Genomic DNA, 23429 nt, shown 5'->3' with positions numbered 1-23429 from the left:
ATAAAACTTATGTATAATATATATTCATCTATATCTCTCTATATATATGTATAATTAAAGATACATATATGCTCATATTGGTCTAGGAACCAGTTTCTAACTGGTCACTTCATGGGTCAATGACAGTTTCCACATTAGGGACTGTTGGTACCCATCAGATTCTGTTAGGAAAAGCCAATGTGGTTGGAGACAGAGGAGGAAAGGGGTCCATTAGGACCTGAGCAGGGAGGCAAAGAGTCACTGCCTACACACCAAGGAAAAGATAAACAAGAAACTAAGTGATACAAGCTTTCTAGAGACCGAGGTCAACACTTGATAAGATCGAGCTGTAGACGGAATAGTTTTCAGTTCCAATCCCATCCCATGTTTTCCTCCTTTGACCTCATTTTCTTCCATTTCTACTTTTATGGACTCAGTTCCTATCATCCCTGAGAATATGCTCTGCTCTGACCCATAATTCATCTCACCTTAGGAAGGCCTGGGAACAGTGTCCTGCACCAAATACAGAAGGCAGAGTGTGATTGAAGTTCAGGGCAAGGCCATCCTCCCTGGATCTACTGCACTGTGGAGGATTTCTGGCATTTACCATAATTTGGTCAGGGGCCTCTTCAGACTTCATGAATATGAAACATGCCCAATCAATATCACATGACTCCCTCACTCCCACCAAAGTGGTTTGCTAATTCTCATACTTTGCTGCAGTTACTAAGAAAACCTCAACTGTAGTGGTTCTTCGGAGCCTATGAGATACCCTTCATGTTGTCTTTATCTGGTCTATACACTACCTCATGTGACCACAGGTATCATGACATAGTTTCTGTTATGGAATCTTCTGAGACCCTGACAAAGACCTCAGGGCTCCAGGATTCCATCATTTGGAATGTTTAACTCTCAATATCTTGAAGAAGTGTCAGGGTTGTTTAATGCTCCAACACTGCCAAATAATGGACTTTCTGTTAAATAATTGAGGTGTGCAGAATTTGATCCCACCATGATCCTGACTTTTGGGGACAAGATAGAGCACTCCAGAGTTTACAAAGATACCACACTCCCATGAAATACTGTGGCCTCGAGATATGTTATAGATCAGTCTTCTCATATTAATGTGCATATGAATCACCTGGGGATTTTGTAAAAATGTAGACTGATTGAGCAGATCTGGGTGGAGTCTGAGATTCTGCATTTCTAGCAAGTTCCCAGGTAATGCTCATACTACTGGTCCCAGGACTACCCGTTAGCTGCATGACTTTGAAGGAAGCAGAGCAGATGAAAAACATTCTAGGATGTAATTCAAAATTATGTTCTTCTGTGGATATATGTTTCTTGCAGCTGGAAAGGAAGTCACCTTTAAGGCAAATGAAAATAGCCTTAATCTACCTGGCCTTTGTAATCTCCTCCCAGACATGTGACATTTCTTCATGAGCAAGCAGGGATAAAGGAACTGGTTAGTGTCCAAGAGGAATCCAGACATATGTTAGTATTTGTACCCCGCTGCATATATAAATCCTCACCTACACACACTCATTCCTCACCCACCTACCTAGTGATGCTGACTGATTCAGCTCTTCAGGTCCTAGGACAGGGTAGAAGAGATGATGTGAGATTGCTCAGTGACTGGATAATGGTTAGTTCTGGACAGCTGGGACTTACAGAGAAGGTAACGGGGTTCTTTTCTCTTTAATATCTACCTGCTGTCCAGGTGGTAGTTGGCAGCTTGATGGGCTGGTACTGTGGGAATCAGAAATAAATACATAAGACTTTATCCCTGCTCTCTAGACACTTGCTGTCTTTTCTTTTTTTTAAAGATTTTATTTTTATTTATTCATGACAGAGAGAGAGAGAGAGAGAGGCAGAGACACAGGCAGAGGGAGAAGCAGGCTCTGTGCAGGGAGCCTGACACGGGACTCGATCCCGGGTCTCCAGGATCACATCCCGGGCTGAAGGCGGCGCTAAACCGCTGGGCCACCAGGGCTGCCCTAGACACTTGCTGTCTAGTGAGGAAGATACCTGTGAGCAAATAGCAATGGAATGATGTATTAACTCTTTAGTAGTTGTACAACAAATATGGTTTGAACATATATGGTAAGAGGATGGGATTAAGTTTTGGGAAAAGACATAGGAAAGACTTCACAGAAGAATGGCATGGGGGAGCTAGGACTTTTCCAACTGAAAGAGAGGGGTAGAGACACAGACAGAGGGAAAAGCAGGCTCCTTGGAGGGAGCCCAATGAGGGACTCAATCCCAGGACTCCAGGATCATGCCCTGAGCCAAAGGCAGGTGCCAAACCGCCGAGCCAGCCAGGGATCCCCTATTTTCCTGAACATAATACCCTCAAGGTCCATCCACATTGTTGCAAATGGTAAGATTTCATTCTTTTTTTTTATGGCTGAGGAGTATTCTAGTGTGTGTGTGTGTGTGTGTGTGTGTGTGTGTGTGTACATTACAATATGTATATTCATCCATCCATCAATGGGTGAATGAATAAAAGAAGATAAACAAGATGTCTTCATCCATTGATCCATTGATGGACACAGGTTGTTTCTGTATCTCGGCTATTGTAAATAATGCTGCAATGACCATAGGGGGTGCATAAATCTTTTTAAATTAGTGTTTTCATTTTCTTTGGATAGGTGCTCAGTAATGGAATTGCTGGATCATATGGTAGCTCAATTTTTAAATTTTTGAGGAAACTTCATACTGTCTTCCATAGTGGCCACACTGAGTTAGATGCCACTAACAAACAGTGCACAAGGGTTCCCTTTTCTCCACAACCTTGCCAATACTTGTTATTTCTCATCTTTTTTATTCTAGCCATTCTGATAGGTGTGACGTGGTATCTCACTGTGGTTTTCATTTGCATTTCCCTGACGATGAGGGATGTTGAGCATCTTTTCATGTGCCTGTAGGCCATCTATATATTTTCTTCAGAAAAATGTCTATTGAGATATTCTGTCCTTTTTTTTTTTTTTTTAAAAAGATTTATTTATTTATTTGAGAGTGAGCACAAGAGAGCATGGGAGCAGGGGGTGGGGAGGAGCAGGGGAAGAGAAAGTCTTAAGCAGACTGTGCTGAGCATGGAGCGCAACATGGGTCTTGATGTGGAGCTTGATCCCAGGACCCTGAGATCATGAACTGAGCTGAAACCAAGAGTCGGATGCTTAACCAACTGTGCCACCCAGGTGTCCTTCCTCTGTCCTTTAAAAAATTGGATGATTGGGGTTTTTGGGGGCTATTATTGAGTCATATGAGCCCATTATATATTTTGGATATAAAAACCTTATCAGATGTCCAATTTGTTGATTTTTTAAAGATTTTATTTATTTATTCATGAGAGACACACAGAGAGAGGCAGAGACACAGAGGCAGAAGGAGAAGCAGGCTCCCTGCGGGGAGCCCGATGTGGGACTCGATCCCGGGACCCCAGGCTTACAACCTGAGCCGAAGGCAGATGCTCAACCCCTGAGCCACCCAGGCGTCCCCAGATGTCCAGTTTGAAAATATCTTCTCCTGTTAAGTAAGTTGTCTTTTTGTTTTGTTGATGGTTTCCTTCACTGTGCAGCTTTTTAGTCTGATGTAGTCCCATTTTGTTTATTTTTGCTTTTGTTTTCTTTGTCTTTGGAACCAGAACCAAAAAACATTGCTCTGACAGATGTCAAGAAGCTTACTGCCTGTGTTTTCTCCTAGGTGTTCATAGTCCCTTCAGGTAAGGAACCCGCCTGGCCTCTACAAGCCATTTAGTATAACCTCTTCCGCCCTCTTCTGAAGGCCCTGGCTCCTTCATTTGCTTCCTGGAGAATATGTGCCCAATGATAAAAATGTCAAATGGGCAGAATTACACAAAAAATTAACTCATACAAAAGTGTAAAGGATTACTCAGAAAATGTCAGTGACTGCTGCTGCTCTCATGTCCAATCTGGTAGAGGAGAGGGACTGATGGGGGAGTGGGGGACAGCAGGAAGGGCTGGGGTGGGGGTCGGGGAGCCGGCTGCCCTTGAGAGACAAGAAACAAATACAGGAAGAGGTGGCCGGGCAGCAGCTGCCTTTGAGTTTACTTGTTTATCTTCTCCTGGGAAGGAGCAAATAGAAGCCGCTCAAGATATTATTTTTAGAGCTGTTTTCAGCATGGCCAGAAAGGGCTGCGGTACTATTTGGCTATAAAGAGTGCTTAGCATGCCTCACTTTCTTATAGAAGGGCTTTGTTTCTGGGAGCACCCACATGTTAAATTAAATGCTCTCAAGAAAGAGCATTTAGGGTATCGGTGCCCCTTGAATGATGTGGGGACTCTCTGGCACCAGGAGGGGTCGGCATGGCTCTCTTCTGCTGCCAGTTTTCCCGCCGGCCTCTACTTCTCTGCGGTTCCTTACTGTTCGCCAAATTTTTACATTTGACAGAGGGCTTCTGAGAGCCTAGGGCTCCTCCAGGCCGTGAAGAGGTATTTTCAGATGAGGAGGCTGATGTGCAGCGAGTCGGAGCCATTACAGAGCAGGTGAGAGGGAGGATTAGAATGAGTCCACGGTGGGGGTGGGCAGGGAGGAGGGGGCAGGAAACGGGATTTTGTGATTGGACAGGCCTTGTTCTCATCCTGGCTTTTTCTGAGCTGTGGGACGATTTAGGAAGTTGGCTCTGGCCTCAGTTTCCTTTTTTTTATAAAGTGGAGATAAAACAGTTAATGTTATTGTGAAGATTTTTAAAGGCGATAAAGAATGTAAAGCACCTCTGGGTGCCATTTCCTTTGAATGTCTACCCTGAATCTCCTCTCTAATCACCCCATTTCCTCCGCTGTGCCTCCAGACCTTCCATTGCCTCCGTCTCCAGTGTTGCTCAAAGGTTGCCCTCTTTCAGAAGGAGGAATTCCCATTTGGTGTGGGACAAAACCCGAATGAGGGCACAGTTAGGGATGAAGCTTTTGAGGCCTGTAGGTGATTGGCATTCTTTCAGAACGCCTGGCCTTCTCTTTGGAATCACCGCTTCCCTCACATGCTCAGGGGTTGTAAGGGGCCCGTTACCAAAAGTCCAGGGTGAGTGGCTCAGGCTGGTGCTGCTCTGAGTCTGAGCAAGAGACAGTCAGATGCTCTTCTCCTGGGTGCTAATTCTTTGGTGTCCCTTTACAAAAGGGCTCTATTTACCTCTGAGTATTAAAACCTCAAAGGTCTAGGTTAAGCATCTAGGCCTGAGGGAAATTGTCCAGGGAGACCTTCAGCTGCTTTTGGCTTGGGCTGGGATTTGGGAAAGGTACCAGACTCTCTCTCTTTTTTTAATTTGATAAAATATAAATAACACAAAATCTACCATTTTAACCATTTTTACGTATAAAATTCCGTGGCAGTAAATGCATTCATATTGTTGTGTGACCATCACCACCATCCATTTCCAGAATTTTCTCATTATCTCCTACTGAAATTCCATACCCATTAAATAATAATAATAACTCCCTAATTCCCTTTATCCTCAGCTCTTAGCAACACTATTCTACTTTCTGTCTCTATGAATTTGACTATTCTATGCACCTCATGTCAGGAACCATACAATATCTGTCTTTTTGTGTCTGGACAGGCCTCTTTTAAAGGAAAAAAATTATATAGTACAGATTTTCTCTACCACCTATTCTGATCTTGCTTATGCACACACACACACACACGAAAATGTAGGTATGAATCCTACACTCACAGCTTTATTTGCAGCTTACACAATTAGCAAACCAAATTATCAAACTAAACCTAAAAATCCACAAAATCCTGTATGATTAAATTTAATGTGAGAGACAATGTTTTGCTGAAACAAAACCCCCAAATTGATTAATAATCAAAAGACTTTTGGTTTTGGCTGTATATTTAATTTTTTCTGCATTTTGACTTCAAATGTTTTAATGCAGAGAATAACTGCATAAGTATGTTATAGAAAATGTCACTAGTAACATCAAAGCTTGGTTTGATAGTGCAAGATAATCAGACCACACACTTACCCATAAGATGCCAGCAAGCAATTCTTGAAGACCAATTTTAATGAGGTGTTACTAGATAATAGTGTAAAATTTTCTTTTCTTGGAAATAAGATTAGCATTGTGATGTTATTAAAATCTGAATTACAGGGGGCATCTAATCTAATTCTTATTAGAGTTGGGAATGGAAAAATCCTTTATTGCAATTATCTACTTCTTGCTGCTAATGAACTGCTGCAAGTTGGTAAACACGAAGATAAGCTCTAAGCAGTAGAATCTTTTTTTTTTTTTTTTTTTTTTTTTAAAAGGACAACCCCTAGTTGGGATGTGTTTTTTTTTTTTTTTAATTTTTATTTATTTATGATAGTCACAGAGAGAGAGAGAGAGGCAGAGACACAGGCAGAGGGAGAAGCAGGCTCCATGCACCGGGAACCCGATGTGGGATTCGATCCCGGGTCTCCGGGATCGCGCCCTGGGCCAAAGGCAGGCACCAAACCGCTGCGCCACCCAGGGATCCCTAAGCAGTAGAATCTGATTATGGAATCACCTACTTTGGCCAAGTCCTCTTGAAAACAGCATGCTTATTAAGCTGTTTCAGTTATTTATTGTTATGAAACAAATAATCCCAAATTTGTGGCATAAAACAACACTTGTATTGCTCACAAATCTATGATTTGGGGAGAGAGTGGTAAGGATGGTTCATCTCTGCTTCACTAGGACTTACCTGAGGTGGCTTGAAGATTGGGAGCTAGAATTGTCTAATACAGAGACCAGTAAAGTTTTTCTGTAAAAACAACAACAACAACAACAACAACAACAACAACAACCACCAACAATATATTATTCTCACCCTTGAGGACCATATAATTTGTTGTAACCACTAAACTCTGTCATTGTAGCACAAAAGAAATCATAGACAAATATATGGGCATGGTAGTGTTCCAATAAAACTATTTATAAGATGGCCGATGGGTCAGACTTGGCCATTTCAGAACCTGCCCTGATATAAAGTTTGCTTGCTGACATGCCTGGCAATCAATGCTGGGTGCTCACTGGGACCTTATCTGGATCTTTCAGCCAAAATACCTAGGTGTGGTCTATTCATGGGTCCTGAGCTTCTTTGCAACTTAGAACTATGTTCCAAGTACAATGGTTCAGATAGAAAGAGCCAGGAAAAAGCGCTCTTCTTTATGACTTAGCCTGGGAGGTCATGCAGCATTATTTCTACCACATTCTATTTGTTGAAGCAGTCACAAAAGCCCATGGAGATCAAAGGGGAGGAAATACAGGCTTTGCCTCTTGATGAGATAGTGACAAGGTTCTGAAGATGCATGTAGGACGAGGAATATTGCTGAGCCCATCTGTGGAGAACACAATCTTCCACATTTATCATTTGCCATGTGATGACTTGTTCTGCCACTACTTTGTTTATAGTCAAACCATTTCAGTATCCTTACTATACAGCAGGCCTTGACACCATTTAAACTTGGCTTGTGAAAACCTTCACAAAGCGCAATCTTAGGTACTGAAATTTCACGGAGCATTCTAAAGCATCTAGATGATTGAGAACAAGCTAAGAATTATTTTTAATAGCATCATTAAAATAAAAAGCCTAATTAAAAAAAATCTCAGCGAGACCTTATGATTCTCTGCAAACATCTTCTTCATTTCATTTGAGAAACACTAATGTAGGCTTTTGGCTAGAGTGGAAAACAAATTCCTCCCAGCTCTTACATGGTCTAGTCCAACTTCCTGGAGAGAAGATTACAATCATAAGCTGTGTGCATTTGCTGCAAGAGTTCTCTCCCCAGAGCTCCCTTGGGAAGCTGTAGTTCAAGGATTTGGTCTTGGCCATCTCTGGTCTTTCCCTCAGAGGTACTGTTGACAACTCCGATTTAATGGTTTTTAACTGTTTTCAGCTGCACTGTGGCTCTTCTGTAGCCTCTTCACAGCAGTATGAGGAAAAGATTCTCTTCTTTATTTGGTATTTGAAATTCTGGTTGACCTGTCTTAGCTTTGTGGATCCTCTTCCAAAAGTCTTCCTTAGAGTTTTGTTTGGTGTCCAACCTGGAGGACTGATACCTGCTGCAGGCTGCCAGTTGATAGAAAAGAAAGCATGGGAACTCTTTCTTGCTTAACCATCTGATTTCTCTTTCTAGATTTTCTGAATAGATCTTAAGAATGCTGTCCACTCTGATAAAGCCTTGCTGAGTGAGATCTTCATTCAAAGCTTTTAGTGATGAAAGAAGACATGGGAAGCATGTCCTTAGGTAAGGAATACCCACATTCAGAGAATCTTTGGTGGCTAGATTGAATGACCCTATCTGATCTATAGGGAACAATACAGACACACAAGAGGTCTCAATGAATCAATGATTGTGAGGCAGGATGGTGGTAAGAGCTCATACCTCTCACACCCACCATGTCTTCTTTCTGGGTTGTTGGATGTTGAGCTTTTCACAGCTGGTCCAGGGACTGAGGGCAAGGGCCCAGTTGGTATGGGGCTTTGGAGACCTTTTTACTCAGACCTTTTTGAGACCTTTTACTATTGAAAGGGAAATAGCATATTTCCAAGATGGGAAGACACTCGGTTAAAGCTATTTTGCTCTTTCTGCCATATTTGTAACCGAGAGGCTGAGCTATGGGCCCTTCTTTTCTCCTGTATATTCTGATAAGGGATCTCTATCTTAGGATGTTTTCCCTCTTTCCTGCTGTTCATTCCCCCACTGAGAGTCAGACCTTCTCTCAGTGACTCATGTAGTTGCTGTAGAGATAATTCTGATGTCAAAGGCTGAGGCCATTGATTTGAGAGGAGAGAAAGCAAGTCTCCTCTCATCATGCAAATATCCCTAATTAAGAAATCCAGAGACAGATTCTGTGTCATGGAAACATAATTTCCTTTTGACTCAGAGAGTTTCAGGAATTGCTGCAGGCTATCATCCTATTTTGATTTCCTGGGTTAAATGGCTTCTTCACCCTTTGCCCTGAGTCTTCTTGAACAAAAGTGAATTCAATCTAACATTTGTGAAATATCTTCTATGTGCCAGGCGTGATCCTAGTGACTTGAGAAATAGGTATCAACAACAGAGTTCCTGCCCCCAAGGAGATTAAAAGTGACTGAAATAATCTTGAAGTGGTAAACCCCAATGGCATGTAGATCCTAATGGAAAGGTGAAAACTTTGTGGACACTGTCATGAGCTGAATTGTGTTCCTTCAAAATTCGTATGGTCAAGTCCTAACACCCAGTACTTCAAGTGTGACATTTTTTGGAGACAGAATTTTTTACAAAGGGAATTATGTTATGAAGTAAGGTCATTAGGATGCATATTAGAGAGATCTGGAACAGATCCCTGAAAGCCTGTTGAAGGAATCAATCCTGCTGACATTCTGCATTTGGACTTAGAACTTCTCGGCTGGGAGACAAAAACGTTCTGTAGTTTAATCTATCCAGTTCCTGGTACTTTGTTGTACCAGCCTTAGCAAAATAGTGTGAGCACCCAGTGGTTTTACAATCTGGTAGGAAACACTGGGTGGATATAAATTAAATGTTTGTGGAATTTGAATTTACTAGACATTTGATAAATTCATTTTTGTATTCATTCCCCCTATCTTTACTTTGGTTTATTTCTTATTATACTTTATATGGGAAATTATTTCATCTTTTATTTGTTTACTGTTTACCTGCTTTATGATAGACATGTAATACATCTCTCCACTCAATATTCAGGTACCTTTTATGTCCATTCCATGTTCATACCTGTCTGAACAAAAAGAACTTCAAAGAATGGCTATTGTCTCTGAGGAGCTTGTGATTTCAGGAGACAAAGAATGCCCATGTGAGGGGCTGCATTCCAGTGCCACGTGATGAGTAAGTATGTGCTGGACAGATGTTGGATCATAACTGTTGCAGAGGGCAGGTGTAGTGGGCCAAAGTGTACAGGAAAAGGCTCATGGAGGACGGGGAATCTATGCTTGAGATGAAAGAAGAGCCCAGGAGAGAGTATAGGAGAGTACAGAATATTCAGAGCCCATCTGCTTTCCTTAACACCTGGGAGCTGTGCGATTGCTCCAGACCAGGGGCTGGAGATGATGGATGGAAGCGGGACCTTCACTGTGGCATCCCAGGAGGCCAGAACCAAAGCCCAATGGTTCTCAATTCTGGCTGTATATGAAAATCAACTTGTGAAGTTAAAAAAATATATATGTTGGGACGCCTGGGTGACTCAGTGGTTGAGCACCTGCCTTTGGCTCAGGTCATGATCCCGGGGTCCTGGGATCAAGTCCCAAATTAGGCTCCCCACAAGGAGCCTGCTTCTCCTTCTGCCTATGTCTCTGCCTCTCTCTTTGTGTTTCTCATGAATAAATAAAATCTTTTAAAAAATACATATGTTAATATAAAGATCCTATCTTCTTTTTTTAAGAATTTATTTATTTATTTATTTATTTATTTATTTATTTATTTATTTATTTATTCATTCAGAGAGAGAGAGAGCGTGCGCACAAACAGGAGGAGTGGCAGGCAGAGGGAGAAGCAGGCTCCCCGGTGAGCAAGGAGCCTGATGCAGGGCTTGATTCCAGGACCCTGAGCCGAAGGCAGACACTCAATTGACTGAGCCACCTAGGCATCCCTAAAGATCCTACCTTGATCTGGGATGTCCTGGAAACTGCAGGCAGGGCTTCCGAGAGAAGAAATCCCTTTAGGATGTGGATTGACAGCAATGGCTTTTAGTGCAAGACCCAAGCTACTCAGCCCAGTCATGAGATTCTTGTAGTTCTGGAATAATAGGGATAACTGCTAGAAAGAAGACATCTGGCTGCATTCCACTGGTATGGCCTTCTTTTCCTGAGTGTAAAAGTGCCTCCTTGTGACATTAGAATTATGTTTGACAGATCTGTATCCTGTTTCCATTTCTGTGCTATATTTTATGGTGGGAGCAGTAGCAACAGCAGCTGAAATAACCTGGTCTCCCTCTTTTCAGGACCATTACGCTTCCTGAAGGTATTCATAGGAACCATCTAGAGAAGTGGTTTTTGCGTTGCTGGTTTTTATCTGTTTGTTTTGAGGCTGTTGGGGAAATTAGGTCCAGAGTTTAAGGGATCCCCCAACTTGGGTCCTGTTGGCTTGATTTTGTCCAGCATTATCTGTGAGGCCCTATCATAATGCTTGGCACATAGTGGACTTTCACTAACGAGACAGGAGGGATCCTCTGAAACGCTAACCTCCAGATTCAGTATGAAAGAAAGATACTGCTGGGTTTCTTTTCATTTGCTCGAGATCCTCTTGAGCAAACAGAAAGGCAGGAGCAGAAAGAGGGTTGATCAGTATTTAAAAACCTAGAAATGTTTGGGATCTACAAAGCACCAGGCGGTGGGCAAGATACTGTGGTCATGAACTAGTGAACATAAATTAGACGTTGCTCTTGCCTTCTAATCCCTGATAATTTAGTTGGAGGGGCAAGAAATGAACATGTGAAAATTTAACAACAAAGGATTTATGTAACAGCTCCAAACAATAGAATTGTTGTCCGGGGCATCACAGGAGTATATAATTCATCACCAAATGCATTTTGAAGCCAGTTGGAATTGGCCAGGAAGGAAGCGATGTCACTTCAGGCCAGGGCAGTTAGAATGAGGGAGAGATGGGTTGGTGTGAACAAAAGTTAGGGCCCGAGGCAGTGCTGGCATGCTTTGGTAACAGAAACCCATGTGGCAGAAGCAGGTAGGAGAGTTTTAGGTGAGTTGAGAATGGGGGGGCGGGGCGGGGACAGAACTCCATAATGGAGGGTCTTGAACCCCAAATCAAGATTCCTCTTGAGGAAGTGGGAGCAGTGAAAGTTTTTCAGCAAAGTGGATTTGAGTTGAAGGGATTCTATGGCCCTCCTTGAGTCTCAGCAGAAGATCTGTGGTCTGCCCTGTTCCTAGTTGTCATAGGGTCTTCTAGAACTCTTGTCCCTCTTCATCTTTTTGTACCACTTAAAGGGCACGATGTTTGAGAAGAAACTTCGACCTTGGAGGATTGGCCATAACTTTGTTAAACAAGAGGGGTACTTGCTTTCAGTATCAAGTGTATTTGGCATTGAACTTCTCTAAGGGGGTGGGAGTGACCAGGTAGCTTTAGAGAGCTGCCTTCCAGCCTCCACGACACTGTTCAACGACTCAGCAATGGAGGTTTTGCAATCGGCTTATAGAACTAGACCAACTTGCTTTTCCTAAGGAAACCTTGGTGTCCTAAGAAAACCTCAGCCTGGGTCCCTGCCCTGCCGGATTGAAATTCCTTCTGTCTTCTGGTAGCACGCCTGTAGCACATGCTCTGGAACTTGTGTCAGGGAAAGCCAAAACGGCTTTGGAATCAAGTCAGATTTCAGTTCAAACTCTGGCTCTGCTTCTAACCAGTTGTGTGACTTTGGGTTAGTTACCTGGCCTCTCCCAGTTACAGTTTCCTCATCTGTAAAACAGAAACAATAACCACTTTGTGGGGTGGTTACAAGTCTTAAATCAGACAAGTATTAAGCGACACATAGTAGGTATTTTTCTATTACAAAGTACATAATATTTCTATAAAGGAAATTAGTTGTGTCTTTTGGCTCCACCCAAAACAAAATCAGATTGACTTTCCAACTATACCTTTTCTTCTAGGCCTGCCCTAATATTTGAGTCCTACAGGTGGCTGTGTTCCCCAAACTGTGCCTGACCTAGAAGGGGTTCAAGGAGAGACTTCTGTTGCCCAAGAAGTGGGCTGAACCAAAGGGTTACCCTTACTTTGCCAGATCTATTTAGAAGACCCTTCCCTCAGGAATAAATTGAACACAAAGAAGGGGGATTTTTATATAAAACAAGAAAAACAGGATTTCTAATCTTAAATCTGTGTTTCCCAAACAATTTTCTAAGACACATGCTTATATAATTTTTACTCTGTGCCAGGCACAGTTTAACCACTTTACAAGTATTAATTCATTGAACCCTCATAACAACTGTATGAGGTAGGTGTTATTATCCCAGTTTACAGTTGGGGGAACTGAGCCACAAAGAAGTTATGCAACTTGCTGAAAGCCACACAGACACATGGGTGACTTTAAGCCCTGGCATCGCAGTGGGGAAAACTATTGTACAAAAACTAGTGGAGAAGAGAGTTCATTTAAAATGCTTTCTTTTGACACAGCTTTCGGGTATAGTAACAGGGATTTAAACTTAGGTGAATCAACAACACTGTCATCCATGATGAGATACCTGAGCCTGGCTTCCCAGGTAACCTCAGCCCCTGTGTGTGGCCTCACTGGCATCCCCCTTAAGACAGTTCTGGCTCAGCCGCTCTTCTTTTCTTGATTTATTTCTTTTGACAAACATCTGTTGAGCATCAACCATGCACTGGGCATAGTGCTAGGTGCTGGGGACACCAAGATAATTATAAACAAGTTGTAGGCTCGAGAAGGTCATGGTCTCATGGGCAAAGTTGAGAAATGAACCAATGGTCACATACATACTGAAGAAGGGGCTATCCCTGCCTTTCTTCACAAGTGAGCCTCACTTTCTCTGAGAACTGGAGCCAGCACATTCATTTACAAGGGAGGCAATTGCCACAGTCTGTCCACACTGACCAAGCTAAGCAGAATGCCTTTTGTTCTCTGCCCTCCTCCCTCCTTCCTCCCTCCTTTACCACACCTCCCTATCCCTCACTGTTTTGTTTTTTTTTTAAGATTTTATTTATTTATTCATGAGAGAGAGGGGGAGAGAGAGAGAGAAAGAGAGAGAGAGAGAGAGAGAGAGAGAGAGGCAGAGAGAGAAGTAGGCTCCACGCAGGGGGCCCGACCTGGACTCAATCCTGGGTCTCCAGGATCAGACCCTGGACTGAAGGCGGCACTAAACCGCTGGGCCACCTAGGCTGCCCCCCATCACTGTTCTTTGAACTTGTCCTTCCCTTCTTTTTTCCTGTCCTTTTGCTTTTCTCTTAGTTACCTGCAGACCCTTCCAGGGCCTCTCCCAAGCACTTATTCTCTGAGAACTACCTGTCTTTAGTATATTTAGACATCCAAGGGTAAGTCAAAGAATGAGAAGGGTTAAGAAACACTGACCCAGATCTTGTCAAGCTCACAACTGGTTATTTTGCCTCGTTACACTGACATTTCCTGCCTCTTTGTGACCTCAATAGTGAGTTGAACATCCCAAGACGCTCCCTTGTGCGAATGCTCCCTGGGACTGCTAAGGTGAAGAACATTTCAGGGAGAAAGAGACCAGAATAGGTACCAGAGGTGAGGAAAAGCCAAATCTGAGTACCTCTCCCACTTTCAGCCCCCAAATGCCATCTCTGCCTAGACCTCCCTTAACACAGCCCAGATGGTGTTACTGGGAAAAGTGTAGCAGCCAGAGGGTACAGAGAAAGTGCTTTGTTTGGGGCTCTGAGAAAGGGGACGGAGGAAGCTGATGGTGAAAAAAATGAACAGATTGTCCTATTAATGCTGCTTATTACTCAGTAACAAGCCTGTGAAGAAGGCATCTTTAAGAGAAGACCTTAATCTCAGTAACTTTCTTGTTTCTCTTCCATTAACTCTATCATTCTAGCCCCCTTCTCCCTAAGAGACTTAAAAGTGTCATTTTCAGAATTCAGTTCTTTCTGGGTCTTTTTTAAAAAGATTTTATTTATTTGAGAGAGAGAAAGCATGAGCAGAGGGAGGGGCAGAGGGAGAGTGAGACGCAGACTCCCTGCAGAGCAGGGAGCCTTACACAGGGCTCAACCCCAGGACCCTGGGATCATGACCTGAGCTGAGGGCAGATGCTTAGCTGACTGAGCCACCCAGGCGTCCCCATTTCTGGTGATATTGTTTCTTGCTTTTAATTTATTGGAAGGCAGTGAAACCAGATGGCTCTGCCTCCCTTTCTGCTGCTTTGCTGGCCCCAGAACTGATTCTCTGCCTTCCTTTGTTTCATCCACTTATCTGTTCAGAAACCCATCCATCAAACATTTATTGTGCTTATACTTTGTGCAAAGTTCTCTGATGGCTACTCTGGAGGACTCAAAGATGCAGAAGATGCATTCAGTGCTTTTAGGAACTTGCAATCTCTGCAGGAGATACATCTAAATATGATAAAAATAAATACAGATACAGAAGAGATTTTGTGGAACTTGCATTGACTTTTCTTTTTACCATTTTAGAAGTGATATGGTTCTTTAAAAACAAGCCTCCTACATTCTGATGCTTTTTTCTCTGCTGTGAGCTCCAGGAAGGCCATGTTGATCCTTTAAGGAAAGAGAGTTTGTCACAAGCTGATAGAAAGGAATAGACTTTGGGATCAGGATGGACACCTTCAACCCCAAGATTTTAATCAGCAGGACAAGATATGCTTGAGTCAGAATCGGGTCTGGCTCCATGCCAGACCTTAAAACCAAGAGACCAAAACCATGACCCAGAACACAGTAGTAGATGCAGTGTTTCCTTCTCTGGGATTCATTTGCAGAAGTTCTTGCCGTTTCTCCAAGGGCATAATAGTCAAGAGCATCCACAAGTCATGACACACTCATCCCTTTAAGAATTTCATCACTGGATTAGCTGGTTTTGGGTAAAAGACCTAGGAAAGGAACTAGTGAGGAGTGGGGGTGGGTACAGAGTAAACAATAGATTTGGAGACAGTAGTTGAGGCAGGCAGTCATGATATTTGACACATAGTTGTGTGTGTGTGTGTTTTAAGATTTATTTATTTGAGAGGGGGATCCCTGGGTGGCTCAGCGGTTTAGCGCCTGCCTTTGGCCCAGGGCGCGATCCTGGAGTCCCGGGATCGAGTCCCGCGTCGGGCTCCTGGCATGGAGCCCGCTTCTCCCTCCTCCTGTGTCTCTGCCTCTCTCTCTCTCTATCATAAATAAATAAATAAATAAATAAATAAATAAATAAATAAATAAATAAATCTTTTAAAAAAGATTTATTTATTTGAGAGAAAGAGAGAGAACTCAAGCAAGTGTGATGGGGAAGGGGCAGAGGAAGGAGAGAATCTTCAAGCAGACTCCCTGCTGAGCATGAGCCCAACACAGGGCTCAATCCGATGACACACGACACCATGATCTGAGCTGAAATCTAGAGTTAGATGCTTAACCAACTGAGCCACCCACATGCCCCTTGGCACATAGTTTTTGAACCAGATGATAAACAAGGACAATTCAGGGTAGATTCTCCATCTCTTCAATCACATCTATCAAAAGTCACTGAATTCAAAACGTGGACCCCAAAATATCCTTCTTTAACTAGGGGATCAGTCCATTGTATTTGGGGGCATTCAAGACTCTTGAGTCTTGAAGGATGAATAACTTACAAGGTGTGCAAAGTGGAGAAAGAAATTCTAGACAAAGAGGGATGGAGATGTGTAAGTGCTGAGATGGTGGGACCAAGGGTATAGTTGCAGAGTAAGAAGGCGAGAAGGATTGCCAGGCGTAGAGCCTGCAGTCCACGTTAATGACTGGGAGGCCACTAGGGGTGACATACTAGGAGGAAAGAAGCTGAAGGGGGTGAAGCCCAACCACAGGAGCCCCTGCCACGGGAAGAGTCGAAGTTCTCCATAGTTTCCTCTAAACCCTGGGGCAGGTGTTTCTGGGATAGGAAGCCACACAGGGAGACCACAGAAGAATCTGTTACAAACCCAAGTTTGGTAGAAGATCTAGTTGGAACCTGTTGTGAGCCAGGGACAACTCTGACCGCTGCTCCATGTCCACTCCCTTGGTGGTTCACTCTTCCTTGTTTCTCTCCTCTGCGGCATGAGACGACACTTTCTGAAGAGACTTGCTTGGGGAGCCATTTCTCGTTTATTAAGGTATCACTTGGACAGCATACAAACAGCACAAGTGGAAACTACAAACCCACACACAGAATAAATTATGACATTTGTATTTAAAAGTAAACGATAGAGGAATCCGTGTTACCAGAAGGGCTTCCCAGTCCAGTGTCTGGAGATTCATGAAGTGTCGGCAGCCCTGAGAGTTCAGGATAAATCTTCTGTGAGACATTTGGAGCCAAACACCCCCTTCCGTGCATATCTAATGAGGCCCAAACTCCTGCACACAAACATGTATATGCAAAGACAAACACACAGTGAGTGGGGGCAGGGGACAGCCTGTAAACAACAGTTGCTTAAAGCAAAGTGGACCCAGTTGCATTTTCCCTGTGGCACTGGTGGCGCTTAAGTTCCTGGCACTCACTCTCCACCAACTCCCTCGCTCCCTTGGGAGTGAGTGTGGGCCCCTGGGGCAGCGAGGCAGTGGAAGGCTGCTGCCTGAGGCCAGGAACCCAGTTCTGTTTTCTGGAACTGCAGGGTGACCACCTCATGGCCTTCCTACACTGCGCTTGCTCCGTTGTCTGGCCTGCCAAGCCCTGCTGGCCACTCCCAGGAGAATGAGTGAAGTGACGTGCCCTCAGGGAAATCTGCCAACTTGGGAGTCCCGCAAGTCCCCTGGGGGCCATTCTCTAGCAGTGTGATGTCTGGGGACGTTACCTCAGTTCTCTAAGCCTCAAATTCCTCATATTTCCTATCTGTGAAATGGGAACAAGAGTGCCTACTTCACAGGGTTATCATAAGGAATTACTGAAATTTTATGTCATCAAGTACCATGCTAGACGCAAGTTAAATACTCAAAACCTATTTTCTTTCCTGCCTTCTCCCCCATTTCTTCATGTTTCCCTATTTTCTATTTCCAGGTTTATGTAGCTTTTGGTGGTCATGTAATCCCAACAGCACCAAAACAGGGGCTCTTGATAAACAGAGCCTAGAGCCTCTCCTACCTACCCCATCAGAAATTGCCAGTGTATGCTTCTCCCACCCCTTGCCCCTGCCCAGTACAAAACTGTACCTCTGGAAGAGTCAGAGGGATGGGCCACAGGGACCAGGAGGTTGTCTGGGCCCCTGGTGTCATCTGAACTCAGGAGCAGGACCTGGGCAGCCTATGCACACATGGAGACCTGACAGGCTCAGGGATGATGGGTGAGATGCCATCATGGCAGAAAGACTTGTACCTCAAATAGTGGCATAAAGGGGACTCTGAGTCTGGCCAGAAGCTGGCAATGAGGGGTGGTGTTGTTCACAAACTTCAGCAGAAATAAAACCATCCCCTGCCAAGAGTGGGGTACCCAAGAATATGAGACTTCCTTCCTAGCAAGTCTATCCATCAGAAGGCCAGTTTGATGGGTCACAGTCTACAACTCTGGTTCTGCAGAAACTTTCCTTTCATCTCTCCATCCGTATGTCTACACAGTTTTCCACCCGGTATATATGAAGTGTTTTATAGAATACAGACTGACCAGGACGGAAGACTGTCTGTGCTCATTTAGCACCTTTTATCTAAAAGTTATTTTTTTATGGTCACTCAACCAGAGTCTTTTATAGGAATGCTGTGAGGTAGTAACAAGACAGGCAATACCCCTCTTTTGATAAATGGAGAAGTGCTCAGGGTAGCATGGTGCTCAAGGGAGCAGAGCTGAGACCTGGTAAAGGCTTGATCAATTCAGGGCACGGTGTGTTCCCCAAAGGCCAGAGCTGGCCTTCCACCTGCGGGCCTTGGTGGGGCTTGTCCTGAACCCACCTCTAGATCCAGACCCACTCAGCACGCTTTTCACACCAGTGTGGGTTTCAAGTCATCTTTGAAGTTCACGATAGGCTTTGATCGGGCCCACAGCTTTTCCCAGGAAGCCAGCCCTCCGGCGGGGTCAGGGTCGCTGTCGGACGAGCCACTGCCACTGGAGTCAGAGGAGCTCTGGAAGCAGATTTCACAGTAGGGCCGGTGGCAGCGGCAGAAGAGCTCGTCCGAACTGCTGGATTCCGTGTCCAGGTAGGGGCCGCGCGCGGAGCCTGGGGCCAGCAGCTGCCACCGCTCAGGAACACCTGGCGCGGCCCTGGACAGGTGTGGGGCCGCGGGATACTGCGCCTGGTCAGGGCCAGGAGGCCGGTAAGGACAGGCTGCCTGGCCCCCGCTGGGCCCCCGGGGCTCTGTCCCGCTTTGTTTGCCACCCTGCGGGGGCCCCGGCTTGCCCTGGGGATCTGCGGGTAGGGAAGTCTTCCCAGAAGAGGGTCTGGGGGCTCTGGGCTCAGCACTTTGCGGGGCCAGGCTGGCACTGCCCCTGTTCTGCACGGTTAGCCGCCCGCTGCGCACCCCAGACACAGTCCGATTTGCACGATGCCCCACGTAGGAAGGTACAGAGCCCGGAAAGGGGGGGCGAGCCCGCAGTGCCGCCCGCCGGCTCCTCACCATGTGCGGGCTGCAGCCCAGCTCCCTGGAGGGGGGCACCTGCTGGGGGCCGTGGGTGGCACTGCTTGGCCAGGGCTGCAGGGGACAGGGCAGGGGCGAGGGGAGGGGGGCCTTGGGGCCCCGGCCCAGATCCCGTAGGACTTCCTGAAGCTTCTCCCTGATGACTGAATTGACCCTTGACAGCCGCTTGTGGGGCTCCTCTGAGTCCTCCAGCTGCCCCTGTCTCCGGGGCCCGGGACCTTCGTCACCGGGTATGAGGCTCTGGTGGGGGGCCATGGGTACTTGGGCTCTTCCTTCTTCACCTTGGCTTTGCTCGGGCCGTGGCTTCTGGCTGCAGCCCAAATTTAAATGATCAGAAAAGTCTTCCAAATTAGAGGTTTTCTCCTTGTGCCCCGGAGAGGAGCTGGTGTCCTTGACCTCCCCTTCCAGGCTTTGTCCATTTGAGGAGGACACTGAGGTGCTCCGGGAGCCCCGGGGGGCCACACTGGTATCATCCTGAGGGTCAGAGGGGCCTTCCGAAGGCCCCCGAGCTGCCAGGCTGTGGGCAGAGGCTGCAAGCGGGCCGCTCCTGCTGCGGGAAGAGTCGGGAGAGGCCACGCACTCTGGGGGGTCCAAGGTGCACTCCGCGGACATCAGCCTCACTAGCTTCTCTTTGGCGTTGTTTACTTGTTCCTGCAGGCTTTCAATCATAGCATTTTTCTGCGAAACAAAAGCGAAACTATCAATAAAGGATGCCTCCGAGGCTTTTTACATTGTTTCCCAAGCTGGAGAAAGCGTGGCTCCACAACCTCGGTCTGAATTCTAGTCCCTCCGCGTCCTGGCTGGTGACCTCAGGCTCTGAGGATGGGAGTGAAGTGCTTAGCGCAATACCGGTGCTCACAAAAGGTTAGCCAGGGCTTACCGTTGGGTGATCTTACCCCCCGCCCCCATCCCCAGACTGCGTGGCACTGCCTGTGAGAAGGGAGGTCAGAGGCGGCACAGGAGCTGTTTGCTGGCTGCTGCAGTGCCCTCTCCCCTTTCCTCAGAACTTAGAGGGTCAGATCGCTCTGTGGGACACATTGGGTAATGTTTGAGATGGCCCAACTCGGGGGTTTATCAGTTTTGCAAAATACAGATAAATTTCAGGAATATCTCAAGGGGATGGATGAATGAGAAAATATGTATTTTGCCTCTTGCTAAACAGACTAGAAAATTTGGGAGGAACACGGAGAAGAGTGGAGATTCTTGCACCAAAGAGACAAGACTGGAGCTAGGGGTCGGGAGGGGTGCAACAAGATTCTCAGGTTGGTGTGATCACCTCCCCGGGCTGGACCTCAGGGGTGGGCGCCAAAGCTACCACGTGGCACTGTTAGCTGTTGGTATCTGCTAAAGAAGAGCTGGCACCAGAACTATTGGAGAAACTTTTTTTCTTTGTAATGGAATAGTTGGGACTAAATCTCTGATAGCTTGATTTAGTAGATCTAGCATGGAGCCTCCATGAATGAGCCTGGGGCAGTTCTGTGGAGCAGCCTACCTGCTGCACGGCTGTCAGCTGATAAACAGGCTGCAGCGGGAGGGCTGGCAGGTGTGCCTGTCCTAACTGCAAGATCAGGGGGGGGCAGGAAGTAGGAGGAAGGGGCGCTGGTGGGTGTGCTCTGAGCAGCCTCTGCTGGTACAGCAGGTGATCGTCTAGCTCAGAACTGTCCACCTTCTGAGGTTTCTGATGTTCAAAAGTAGTGGAGCACAGAGGAGAATGGATGGTCTTGGGGAAGACAATTCAGGGTACAGAGTTTGGGGGTAATAACACAACACTGAATTCCAGAAAGTGCGAGTCCAAATACCCAATGCTACCTCCTTGTTGTCATCGTCTCTAGAAGCTGAGGGGGAGCATCTGGACCTCCATTTATTATACCCTAGAAATAAAAGAAGGTTTCCCTTCTTTAGGCTACCTGAAACAAGTCACCTGTGGACTGAACCTATTTTTTTTTTTCAAGTTGATATGGGAGTGTTGCCCAGAAGTGACCCTTTAAGGGAGCAGTAACTTAAGTAAACTAGTCCAGGACAGTCCTCTGGCAGCAACTCTAAGCAGGTCTCCAATTCTCTATTATAAGCAGGAGGGTGATTTTCCAAATATTGGTACTCCAGTGTCCTCCTGGCTTAGTCTCCTTTTATCATCAGAAGACAGTCCAGGACCAGTGAGTAACTGGTGAATAAGCGGAAGGGACTCGCAGCTGAGCACCTGCCTCTTCCCGCCGCCTCCATCCTCCCCTTGCTCACCTGCTGAGTGGTAAGGCTGGGGGGGCGGGGAGGTAGATGACTCAGGGACTCACCAGGAGCAGAGCGGATGAGTAAGACCACACCACACCATTCACTCGGGCTCTTCATGATATCTGGGCGGTGCCAGCTATCTTTCTGAGGATCTCATGGGCATGACTGAGCTGGCTGCCCAGGAGGGACCCCAACCCTCTTCCTCCTCACCAGCCCCTCCCCCTGAAGCCCACCCCGCACACTCTCATACTGGTTTCAGGAGGTCGCCACTGCCCTACAGAGTTAGGAGGAAGCCATCAGCTGACGACAACCACTCCAGCGAGTGAACTCCTAGCGCTGAGTTTTTGTGCCACAAATTCCTCTGAGTGTAGAAAAATAGGGTAAACACTGAGTTGGGAAGAATACTTTTCTCCCAACAAACCAAACATCTGAAGCTGACTGGTGACGGATTTAGAAACGTCAACCTAAACAGTAAATTTCCCTTGTTCCAGAAAAAGAAGTGGGACTCTGGTCTTCGCCGAGGCTGCCTACTAATTAAAGGCGTGGTGTGAGGCATTGCCATTGCGACCAAAATCGGACCTACCGTGGCAGCTACATTTAAATGAGCTTATTAATTATTACTTTTGGCACATCTGGGGAAGCAAAACATCCACAGGTGTGTTTCACAAGATGCAGGCCATATGGAGAAATGGAGTCACCCTCTTGTCTCTATGGTTCAAGGAAGAAAAGAGGCGGTGAACTTCCTCTGCTGGAGTGTAGAAGGGAGGTTCTTCAACCTCTGGGAAGGTTCTCTCTGCTGGCCTTCCTGCAGCCTGGCAAGTCAGCGACGTGTGCTGCCCACGCAGCCTCTGGGTGACCTCTGGCCACAGGGTCGGGGGGTGGGCAAGAGTGAGAAGATGGACTGCCCGCATCATGGGACAGTGAAGAGGACACACGGAGACAGAGGGGGCTGCGGAGCGGGCTGCATAGAAGGGATGTGCAGCCGAGGAGCTGGAGGCAGGCTCTGTGCACATCCGGAAGCAGGAGGGATCCTTGTGTTTACCCACCAGGCAGTGCTGGAACTGGAGACTCAGAGGCTGCAAGCTCTCTGGGCCTGCAAAGGGGCCCTAGGACAGGCTGCCTGTTCTCAGGCCTGTTCTGGGAAAGACGTTCCAGGTGTAGGGCGTCAGGAGGAGGCGGCCAGGATTTTACTGCCTGTGCATCTGCTCCCTATTAGGGCCCTTCCTCTGCAGCCTCAAAGCATCTTTTTGGATGGAGCAGATTCAGTTACTGCGTGGGAAACAGGGTAGCATGGCAGAGATACAAAAAGCACGTCACAAATTACCATAAGGCTAAAGAGTCAGGCCACTTGGCTGTTCCAACATTAGCTGATTGTGAATAAAAACCATCCTGGCTGTTCTCGCCAAGTTTCCAGCCTTCTGTTTCGCTGGAGAAAAAAATGCTTCTTTGAAGACTTCACAGAGTATCAAAGGCAATGCTACTTACTCCCTTGCCAGGTAGGAAGAAATCTGGCTTTGAAATAAGGTCCCGGATGCTTCATAAATAGCAAAGAAATGGAGAAGTATTACTCTGATGGATTAAAAGGCTCCAAACTGAGGGTGTGGTGTGAGGGAGTAGAGGAGCCCGGGCGGTGGGTGCGTGGGGAGGCCAGCCCCTTCCCTGGCTGTGTTTCTTAGGTCCCCATCACACTGTCCTCTCACACAGGGACAACTGATACCCAGGGGTCAGGCCAGTTACAAACAAGTGTAGTTTCCCACATAGCACCTATGCAGGTATGTTCTATGCTGAAAAAATATGAAATATAATTTAGTTAGCGTGAAAAACGAATTCCTCTGGGTCCTACACCTCCTTTCTGAGGCAGTGCAGCCTCAAGCTTTTCCAGGTGCTTTCTTCAGGCCCACATCACACTGCCCAATTCTGGGAGAGGTGCCAACTCTGGCCCAAGAACAAAGGAAAAAGGGGCTTGGGTTTGGCACAGTCCTCCCCTGGTGCTATTATGATATTCAGAGGCCCTATTAAGCCCTCC

The 23429-nt window shown here is 46.1% G+C and overlaps 1 protein-coding gene, 1 long non-coding RNA gene and 1 pseudogene across 5 annotated transcripts in view; 1 reads left to right on the top strand and 2 right to left on the bottom strand.

Moving 5' to 3' along the window:
* The window catches only part of LOC144305467 (large ribosomal subunit protein eL32 pseudogene), a 62052-nt pseudogene extending 41613 nt beyond the window's left edge, over positions 1 to 20439 (top strand). Inside the window, exons 7-14 of the transcript XR_013372475.1 lie at positions 3311 to 3514; positions 3626 to 3703; positions 4393 to 4487; positions 8099 to 8209; positions 9668 to 9808; positions 18587 to 18739; positions 19835 to 20041; positions 20340 to 20439. The product of XR_013372475.1 is annotated as a large ribosomal subunit protein eL32 pseudogene (transcript). The remainder of the gene's footprint in view (positions 1 to 3310; positions 3515 to 3625; positions 3704 to 4392; positions 4488 to 8098; positions 8210 to 9667; positions 9809 to 18586; positions 18740 to 19834; positions 20042 to 20339) is intronic.
* Positions 1539 to 13524, bottom strand: LOC144305469 (uncharacterized). The gene is made up of 4 exons (XR_013372477.1): positions 13168 to 13524; positions 12357 to 12385; positions 1689 to 1728; positions 1539 to 1573 (listed from the first exon to the last, which is right to left on the bottom strand). It is a non-coding gene; the product is annotated as an uncharacterized LOC144305469 (long non-coding RNA).
* GPR156 (G protein-coupled receptor 156) overlaps positions 16705 to 23429 on the bottom strand; it is an 83286-nt gene continuing 76561 nt past the window's right edge. For 2 of the 3 annotated variants that reach the window (XM_077884300.1, XM_077884299.1), the window contains exon 10: positions 16705 to 19855. In XM_077884300.1, the coding sequence (XP_077740426.1) occupies positions 18524 to 19855 (1332 nt within the window). In that variant the 3' untranslated portion in view covers positions 16705 to 18523. The remainder of the gene's footprint in view (positions 19856 to 23429) is intronic. The other variant, XM_077884301.1, reaches the window with a different exon arrangement.

Source organism: Canis aureus, chromosome 35 (genome assembly GCF_053574225.1).
Source record: "Canis aureus isolate CA01 chromosome 35, VMU_Caureus_v.1.0, whole genome shotgun sequence".
In the NCBI taxonomy this organism is placed as follows: domain Eukaryota; kingdom Metazoa; phylum Chordata; class Mammalia; order Carnivora; family Canidae; genus Canis; species Canis aureus.
The sequence above is the reverse complement of the archived record's forward strand: the minus strand, read 5'-3'. Positions and strand labels throughout refer to the sequence as shown.